This window comes from Octodon degus, unplaced genomic scaffold (assembly GCF_000260255.1).
Source record: "Octodon degus isolate 3935 unplaced genomic scaffold, OctDeg1.0 scaffold00287, whole genome shotgun sequence".
In the NCBI taxonomy this organism is placed as follows: Eukaryota; Metazoa; Chordata; class Mammalia; order Rodentia; family Octodontidae; genus Octodon; species Octodon degus.
This window is the reverse complement of record NW_004524863.1, coordinates 696,443-706,076: the sequence shown is the minus strand read 5'-3', so window position 1 is coordinate 706,076 and position 9,634 is coordinate 696,443. Positions and strand designations below refer to the sequence as shown.

Below are 9,634 nucleotides of genomic sequence, written 5' to 3'. Positions count from 1 at the left end.
AGACCACTGAGCCATCTCTCCAGCCCCAAAATAATTTTTAAAAAATAAAATTTGTTTAAAAAAAAAAAGACAGTCTCTTACTATGTAGCATGGACTCTTAGTGATCCCAAAATTAATGCCAATCTGAGAGGAGTTGAAAGATTTACATCTTCGTCCAGGCTCCTGTTTCTGGGCAAGATTTCTCTCCTCCACACCCATTAGACATGCATTGCAACAGACTTTGTTCTACCCTGTCTTCCACCCCCCCTGATTCTCAGACAAAGCTCTCCTGCATGTGGAGAACCTGACTAAAAAATTAGAAGAAAAACGCTTGCATCACAGCGTTTAGCATCACTAAAAGTCTTTCAGTTACACAACAGTCCAGACATCATAGAGGCACTTGCCTATAATCCCACCTACTTTACTTCAGAGGCTGAGGCAGGAGGATCGCAAGGGTAAACTCAGCTAGCACCATTTATTAACTTGAGATCCTGTCTTAAAACATAAAAAGGGGGCCGGGGAGATGGCTCAGTAGGATAAGCGCTTGACGGGCAAACGCGAGGATCTGAGTTCGATCCCCGGTTCCGCCAAAAAATAAAACAAAAAAACATAAAAAGGGGCTGAGGGTGCAGCTCAGCGGGAAGGTCCCGTATTCAGTCAGTAGAAATAACCACTATGCATTTCAGGCTGGTCTTGAACTCACTGTGCAGCCCAGGCTGGCCTCAAACTCGCAGTGAACTTTCTGCCTCAACTTCCCGAGTGCTCAGATTCCAGGCTTGCCCACACATACCTGGCACCAATTTTAGAATGTCCTTCCTCTGCTCCACCATGGGAGAATTTATACTGCTCTTGCCTAGATCCACGCTTTTCTTGCCAACTGATCTCTCTTTCCTTCCCTCCAGTTTGTTTTTTTTTTTTTTTTTTTTTTTTTTTTTTTGGCGGAACCGGGGATTGAACTCAGGCCCTTGCGCTTGCCAGGGAAGTGCTTATTCCATTGAGCCATCTCCCGGCCCCCAATATTTTCTTTGGCAGATCCAGGATTTGAACTCAGGCCCTTGGCCTTGCCCGGGAAGTTATAATTCCACTGAGCCATCACCCAGTCCCCCTCCCTCCAGTTTTTCTCAACACTTGGAAGCGACTGCTTGAGTCAAGGACAGTAGTATATTGACTTTTCGTTGCCTGATTTCTGTTCGTGAGGCCTCATTCTTTATCCGGTGCATACTTTTCCAGATAAAGATGGTTCTTTCTCCTGAAAGTAAATCTGACTTTCCACTTCGACTTGTTTCTGTAAATACTAAATCAGTAAACTATGCCAAGTCTTTGCCCCGAGCCTGGAATTTTAATTCCCGTTTCCAAAGCACAGCACAGGGCACGCTGGGCCACCGCGGTGAACAGCGCTTCCAACTGTAGGGGCAACTGTAAAGGCTCTGGGAGGCATTCAGAGGACGCGCAGACGCCTGCCGTCGACCCGCCCACGAGGTGGCCTCGGTGTCTACGTATCAGGTCCTGTGACTGGACTCGCCTAGTAGTTTCTGCCTGGCGACCTCGCTCCCGCTAGCCATCTCCGCAGCTTCTCAAACGCACACCCAACGCGCTTTCTCGTAGGAGGCAGGAACTACATCTCCCGGCAGGCAGCATCGCCCCCTCCTTCCTCCTCTCCGGCTCTCCAGCTCCGGCTGCCGCGTGACCCGAGGGTACTGGAGCTGCGGTCCTGACTTCAGTTTTACCTCCTCGGCCGCCCGGGCGGGAGCGGGGCGAGAGGAGCTGCAGTCCCGCGCCGGCCCCGCGCACGGGGTCGCTGAGCCACCAGCGACTGTTCCGCAGCTCCTGCGCCCTGAGCATCCGCCGCGAGCAACCCGCGGGGCAACGCGCATGGCCTCTGCGGGCGCGCGGCGGCTGCCGGCCGGGATGCGCACCGCTGTCCAGCGTCCCGGGTGTCTCTCGCTCCGCCCGGCCCCGCCCCCGGGTCCTCCGGGACCGCCGGGACCAATGAGGTGAGAGGGCGCTGCGGGCGTCCTTGCGCGAGCCCGGGGGTCGCCCGGCATCCGGCACCCGAAGGCGGGCAGGGAAGCGGGGCGGGGAAGGGCGGCGGCCTGGGGAGGCAGGCACTGCGGGGGCCTGCGGCAGTGGTGCCCTGGGAGCTGAACCAGAGCATTGGAGGATGCTTTTGCAAGTACCACTTCGTGGTGGGTGCTCACCACTCTTCGGCCCTCGAGGTCGCCCTGGCAATAGTGGGTTTGACACCCCTCCCCATCCTAGTGATACTTCCTGAGAGTCTTTGCTTTCAGCTGTAGTGTAGCCTCACAGGCAAATGGCACCTCGCGCGCTCCCCTTTTCCCCATCGCCATCTCTGGCCGTGTCCTCAGCTGCCCTCGACCTTTCGCACTCGTGACTGCCTGGCCAGGGAACTTGGAGAGCTGCAGCAGGTGCTAGGAGAAAAGCCTGTCCGGATGACCTCACTCTGGGATGCCACCTGGAAATGGCTAAACACAAAAAGAGTCCTGACGTTGCTTCTCCTTTCCTTTTGGTCTTAGGTTTCTCATCTCCTGCAGCCTCTTCTTGCCCCGTGCTGCGCAGGCCTTGACAGCCGAGGTCGGCTTACCCCCCAGTCGTTCTTTTATGGGCTTTACTGCCCCCTTCACCAACAAGCGAAAGGCCTACTCAGAGCGCAGGATCATGGGGTGAGCAAAGATGCAAATTAACCATACTTCGGGTATAACATACTAGTAGTGGGCAGGGTTCATCCCTGACCATCCCCCTTCTGAGCTATATTACTGATCCTTTTTATCTACCCCTGCCAGCCTTACAGCTTGAATTTCCATCCCTCCTTACTGTTGTGCATGTGCACTATATGAAACCACAGACAAATACAAAGACAATAGGGCCTTACTTCTCTGATTGCCTCTGTCCATCTCGATACATCAGAACTGAACCCAGGCCCTTTACACTGAGCTAGATCTCAGGTCTTTATTTTTTAAAAAAATTGAGATAGAGTGTAAGTTGCTAAGTTGCCCAGCCTAAGCTCCAGTTTGCTTTCCTGCTGTAGCCTCCCATAGTAGCTTTTTTTTTTTTTTTTTTGGCTAGCTCAGGATGCCTTAAGGGCAGGTCCGGTAAGGTATGAGGATCTGAGGATCTAACCACACCATCCTGAGCCTGACTGCTTTGCTTAAGGAAGCACTTAAGCAATTGAGCGAATGAGCAGGCCCCCTGCAGCCTCCCATAGTGTTTAAGGTTACAGGCATGCACCGCAGTGCCTATTGTTTCTTGTTGTGGTTTTATTTTTGTTGTTTTCATATTGGGGATGGTGCTCCCTGCACAGCACATACACGTACTGGAGACAGAACTGAGAACTTTGCACCGAGCTATGCCCCTACTCTTTGAAACAAGGTCTACATCCTCCAGCCTAGGCTCACACTTGACATCTTCCTGCTTCAGCCTTTCAAACTGCTGAAATTATAGTTATACCAGTTTACCTGGTTTTGACCGGATTTTTTTTGGCATTTATGTATTTGTCTTTTTCAGACAGGGTCTCGCCGTGCAGCTCAGGCTGGCCTTGAGCTCACCACACCTGGATCTTTTTAGCATTTTAGAGCATGTTTTGATATGCAGTTCAAGCTGATCTTGAATTCACTTTGTAGCCCAAGCTGACCTCAGACTTGAAGCAATCCTGCCTCAGCCTCCCAGGGGCTGGGAATACAGGTGTGTGGCATCATAACCAGCTTGATTTGACTTTTTAAAAATGTTTGAAGCACAATAGTTAATTTATTAAGCACCTGCTGTGTGCTAGCAGCTAGGCTGCTTCAGTATTTTACATAAATTTTCTCATTCAATTCTCAGCAATCCTGTCAATCAGACACTCTTACTACCTCCAATGTATAGATGAGAAAATGGAGGCACAGGTAACTTACCCAGGGCCACACTGTTAGAGATTTGGAGAGCCAGGACCTGTTGTATGATCACTAAAACTACTCTCGAGATCAAACTAATGAATGCAAATACATTCTGCAAAATATAAGGTAACATTAATACCTAGGGGACTTGCATTTGTTTGCTTCTAGGAAATAATTTATTCAGGTTTACTCACCCAGGTGCCTAGTTCCTAAGGGGTGTGCTTTGTGGGCAAAGGTGTGCGGAGGCCAATGGCAAGGAAACTGACCCAGCTGGCAGTCCCTTGGCCTGTCTCATTCCTCTTCCCCTAGGTACTCAATGCAGGAGATGTATGAGGTGGTAGCCAATGTCCAGGAATATCGTGAGTTTGTGCCCTGGTGTAAGAAGTCTCTGGTGGTTTCCAGCCGCAAGGGTCACCTGAAGGCTCAGTTGGAGGTTGGCTTTCCACCTGTCTTGGAGCGCTACACCTCTGCGGTTTCCATGGTCAAACCTCACATGGTCAAGGTAGGGCCTGTCTAGAAAGAAATGGCTAGAAAGTTGTATTCCTTGCTATTTTAAGGGTTATTTTGGCCTTTCTTATTTTATCTGTCAAACGTTTCCCTAGTAAAATATCAGAAGGGAAGAAAACTGGTTTTTCTTTTGTTTTGGTGGTGCTAAGGTTTGAACCCAGGGCTTCATGCATGCTGCCAAGTGCTCTACTAGTGAGAATTGAGATACACCCCAGCCCCTATTTCCTTCTTATGACCTCATACTTATGATTAAGTGGGGATTGTACCGTTCCAGGCTGTTTGCACTGATGGGAAGCTCTTCAACCACTTGGAGACTATTTGGCGATTCAGTCCGGGTATTCCTGCCTATCCACGAACCTGCACTGTGGATTTTTCGGTGAGTCGGAAGGCTTCACAACACAAGTCTAGGAGTGGGGGTAAAGGCCGACCTGGGGTACTGAAACAGGGTTATTCTTCTCAGTGTAGTTAGCACTTAACCAGGTGTGGTGGCACACACCCATAATCCTAGTACTTAAGAGGCCAAACCAGGAAGATTGCAGAGTTTGAGGCCAGCTTAGGCTAGAGTTCAAAGCGAGATCCTGTCTCAAAACTCACTCCAGAAAAAGTATACGCAGCACTATTTCTCAAGGCTTGATGTAGACAGTTTTGAGTATTATGTTCAGTACTGTTAGGGATATTCAGGGGCTAAGAAACTGGAGTGGGCTGGGAAGAAAAGGCATAAGAAGAATGCCTACATTTGGCTGGAGAGTACCTGACATAATCTTGAAGAGTAATTATTTCTTATACTTCCCCAGATTTCCTTTGAATTTCGCTCTTTGCTGCACTCCCAGCTGGCCACCATGTTTTTTGATGAGGTTGTCAAACAGAATGTTGCTGCTTTTGAGCGCCGGGCAGCCACCAAGTTTGGTCCAGAAACAGCCATCCCCCGTGAGCTGATGTTTCATGAGGTGCACCAGACTTGAGGCAGGGGGCTGCTCCCTGGCCTTCACTCACTCCCCTCCTAACTCAGTTCTCTTATTTATTTGGTCTGGCTCCCACTCCAGTTGGAGAGGAGTCTGTAACACTGTTCCTCCCATTCCCCAGATACTGGGCCCTGCATTAGTTGGAAATGCTGAGGGCTTATGGAAACTAGACACACCCAGGAAAGGGTTAGGCTTACCCCACAAGTCCCATATGCCTGCAGCCTGTTCACTGTGTGGTTGTTTCTGGGCCCTGGAAGGATGCTCCAGTATCTGACTGGGAAGAGAACTTCTTGGACTTTTGAATAAACTTGAGCTTCTCCTCTGGCACACAGATACTGGGTGGTAAATAACTTTTACCCTGCTGAGAATCCTCAGGAAAAAACAACCTGTCCTCAGCTTGACATCCACGTTGCCTCAGTTCAAGAGTATTCCTAAGCCTAATGTGCTGGTATACTCCTCTAATCCCAGCCCCAGGAGGCTGAGGCAGGAACATCACCAGTTTAAGATCAACCTGAACTACACAGTGAGTTCAAGGCTAAAAGGGTGTGTGTGGGGGGGCACAGTGGGTGCACACCTATATTCCCAGCACTCAGGAGGCTGAGGCAGGAGTACCTGAAGTTGGAGGCCAGCCTAGACTATACAGCAAGACCGTGTGTCTCAAACAAAACAAGAGTATTTTCATGCCATTGCTGAGTAGAATAACTGTCTTACCATATCAGGGCCACAGGGCCACAGAAACACTAAACAGAGTTGTCTTTGTACTCTTGGATTGACTGTATCTTATTCTTCTTTGGCCTAAATTTTTATAAAACTTAAATAAATTCTGACAGCGTGAATTTGCCTATATTGCATTTCTTGGGAGAATAATGTAGATATAACAGAGTGGAAGAAAACCATGGCTTTTTTCCCTAGAGGCATAAAGGTGTAAGGGAGCTTCTTGGACACAGTGTCCCTGCTAACTATAGTAGCACATTTTACATGCCAGGACCTAGTTCCCACTCCCTTGCCTATTTATAGACTTTTCCAGAAGGTCATTTGCAGCTAAAGTCTCGGGACAGAATCATCTGGTCTCAGACTTCCCATGTATCTGCTACCTTCAGAAGCACCCCTTGTCATCTTTGAGGGCTCCTTACTACAGAAAGCTGCAAAGCAGACACTGCTGGACACCCCAGAGCCCTCTAGTGTTCGGGCCCCAAGCCAGCACTGCTTGTCCCCCTGTCCTCAGTAGGCTTTGCTCCTTTCACCTACTGGGCTCACCCACTTCTTGGACTAGTCATGAAGCACTTGAGAGGTCTTAGTTGTGCTTCTTGCGCGTTCTACGTTATAACAACATTAGCAGAATGAGGGCTAAAGGTAAAGGACTTTGTAAACTAGAGGAAAGAGAACTCTCTTTTGGGAACCTCAAAGGGAGCCTTTCCGCTGAATGCCAAACCTGCCTTAAGCTAAAAGGTTCACACAGAATAACATATCTGTTAAGTAGGTTCAGGACCTCACTGTGTAAATTTCTTATCTCATAATTTCTTCCAGGGCTTATTTAATAGCAGGCTCAAGCATTGTTAATAAAAACATTTATTTTTTATTTTATACAGAACAAACTGAAGTCTGCATGACTTGACGGTTACCCAGGGGTTTACAGTGTCCACCTCAACAGCATGGTTCTGGGATTTGCGAATCCACACAAACGCAGGCAGGTGCATAAAGGGAAGAAGGGCCACAGCAGGAGTGTATCGCAGCCTTTCTCAAAGAAAAGGCAGTGGAGCATTCTGAGTCACTGAAAACCTGTGTTAATGGGGCTTCTAAAACACACGCTGTACCGTGAGCTTTTGCAAAGGGGACAGGAAAAAAAAGACACTGATAAATAAGGGAGCATTTTCTGTGGCAGGGATGGGAAGGGAGGCTTACTACACTCAATGTCCCCAGCCCATGGACCTGATATTCTAAGAAGACCATATATAATCTTGAATCATCTCTTTGCTCAAAAGGAAATGTTCATACCCCTGGGACCAGACCATGAAAAGGCCAGTCATTCCTGAGCTCCTGTTCTATCCCCCATAGTGTATTACCAGGAGAAAGGTCAGACGGTAGTGGCTTGAGTTCTGCAGAAGTAAAAACTTAGTTCACATTAATTGCTGTTAAATCCTAGTGACTGGGAAAGACCACAGATCAGACAGACCTACTAAAGAGGTCTTTAGTAGGGACCAAGAGGGGAAGGTCCAGAGTACCCTCAGCATGAGGCAGATCAGGTATATCAAGTCTGGAAGGAGGTTTTAATAATACTTCCAGACTTCAGGTTTTTGGTTTGTTTTGTTTTGTTTTGGGGGGGGGGGGACAGAACTGGGGATTGAACTCAGGCCCTTGCGCTTGCGAGGGAAGCACTTATTCCACTGAGCCAGCTCCCAGGCCCCCCAGACTTCAATTTTGATGGGATAACAATGAAAATCAAATGAAACATTAGGTGGTGCCTGTCGCAACAAATGCCATACCTTCACAGTTATTTGGTAGCATAAAAAAAGACACTGCCAAGCCATGCCCAGCTATCCAATAGGTCTTACTAGAAGGCATCTATGTGCATGGGCGAGGGCTTGGTACAGCTAGCTGATAATCCAAAGTGATCTTTGTGGAAACAGGAGCGCAAGGTCCTGATTTCCTAGTCTAGAGGGCTGAGCAGAGCAGAAACAAAAGCTCCAGAGTGACCACAGATTGTCTGTAAACTGCTCTGACCCAAAAAAGAGGAGCCAGATTCTTACTTTAGACATGGTGGGGGCCAAACCTAACCCATATCACATGCATTAGTCCCAGTCATCCTCTAGCTGGGGGCAACTCATACCAGGCAGGGGAAGGGAGCTGGTTATGAAGAAGGGATCACTTTTTATCTTTTAAAGTCTTAATTTATATTTTAACGTCAAACATATTTTCAGTGCCTCAGATACAATTTAATTTTAAATCTTTAAAGGCCCCTTGAAACAAAAGTATACTATTTTGTTGTTGTTAAGCTTCTTATCTTCTGGTAGTCAAGTTTCCCCCCAGTTCCCAAGTTTTACCCTGACTTAGAGTCCACAAATTTCATCAAACCATCTGTGCTCATGGATTTAGGCCTTTCTAGAGGGAAGCCCAAGGCTCGGCTCCAGATGAGCTGTGCCAGCACACCCAGAGCCCGTGACACTCCAAATAGGACTGTGTAATAATTCATCTCCGTCATGCCATAGTACTGTAAGATGGAAGAGAGAAAAAAAAAAAAGGTCTTGTTAAAGGTACAGAAGGAGTGGCATATAAATAAGTCCAGGTGAAAAAAACTTTTAAGGTTCCATTTTCCCCTTTTCTCCAGGGATTTAGCCCAGTCAGCCTTAAATAAAAATGATGCTGGGAAAAGTATAACTGGGGTTCTAAAAAGAGGGCAATCCTAGCTCTGACTTCCATTATTTTTATTTTTATTTTTTTAATTTTTTATTTACTTATTTATGTATTTTGTGTGTGTGTGTGGCCAGTTCAGCCCACCAGGGGGCGGGGCTGGCTGGCATGTGGTGCTGGGGATTGAACCGCGGTCCCTGTGCTTTGCTTAGCTTAGTTTGTTCTAAGTAGGTGCTTTAGACCACTGAGCCATCTCACCAGCCCTCTGACTTCCATTATAAGCAATTTTATCAAAAGGTTTTCCAGAGGAGGAGGTGTCAGAGTCCCTGCTTGGAGCCCAGCATGGTTGTGGAAACCTATAAACCCAGCAATCTGAAGCTGTGGCAGAAGGATCACAAGCTAGCGCCCACTAAACCTGGGCAACTTAGTGACCCCTGTTTCAGTAGCAACAAAGGGCTAGAGGTGTAACTCATTCCAAAAACCCTGGCTTCAATCCCCAGTACCAACAAAACAGACTAGGGCATTGCATTTGTGCATGCCCAAGAACAGCAGGATATTGCAAAAATACTAGGGAAAGGGCCAGCAAGATAGCTCAGCAGACTAAACGCCTGCTTAGACAAGTGCAGGGATGGGGTTCAATCCCCAGCATCACATGCTGTGGTAGCCACTCAGACCAGGTGTGGTGGTGCATGCCTGTAATCCCAGCACTGGGGAGGCTGTGACAGGAGGATCATTACGAATCTGAGCTGTGTAATGAGACCTTCTACAAAATGCATTTAAAAAAAAAAAAAAAAGGGAAAGCAGGGAAGGGAAGACTCACCTGGAGCAGCACCCCACTGTGAGCATCTACGTTGGGCCAAGGATTCTTGGCCTTGCCCTGCTCTAGGAGAATATTGGGTACAATCTTATACAGTTGAGCAACCAGTTTAAACATGGGGTCATTGGGCA

General features: G+C 48.0%; 2 protein-coding genes across 2 annotated transcripts in view; one reads left to right on the top strand and one right to left on the bottom strand.

Moving 5' to 3' along the window:
• Positions 1 to 1,434: 1,434 nt before the first annotated feature.
• On the top strand, positions 1,435 to 5,868 carry Coq10a (coenzyme Q10A). Its single transcript, XM_004647071.2, has 5 exons — positions 1,435 to 1,973; positions 2,514 to 2,660; positions 4,179 to 4,371; positions 4,651 to 4,752; positions 5,171 to 5,868. Exons 1-5 carry the CDS (start codon positions 1,852 to 1,854, stop codon positions 5,336 to 5,338), a joined length of 732 nt encoding a protein of 243 aa, XP_004647128.1. The 5' UTR covers positions 1,435 to 1,851; the 3' UTR covers positions 5,339 to 5,868.
• A 1,278-nt stretch (positions 5,869 to 7,146) lies between these two features.
• Cs (citrate synthase) overlaps positions 7,147 to 9,634 on the bottom strand; it is a 39,582-nt gene continuing 37,094 nt past the window's right edge. Inside the window, exons 6-7 of the mRNA XM_023707367.1 lie at positions 9,507 to 9,633; positions 7,147 to 8,546 (exon numbers count right to left, since the gene is read on the bottom strand). Coding sequence (XP_023563135.1) covers positions 8,376 to 8,546; positions 9,507 to 9,633 — 298 coding nt within the window. The 3' untranslated portion in view covers positions 7,147 to 8,375. The remainder of the gene's footprint in view (positions 8,547 to 9,506; position 9,634) is intronic.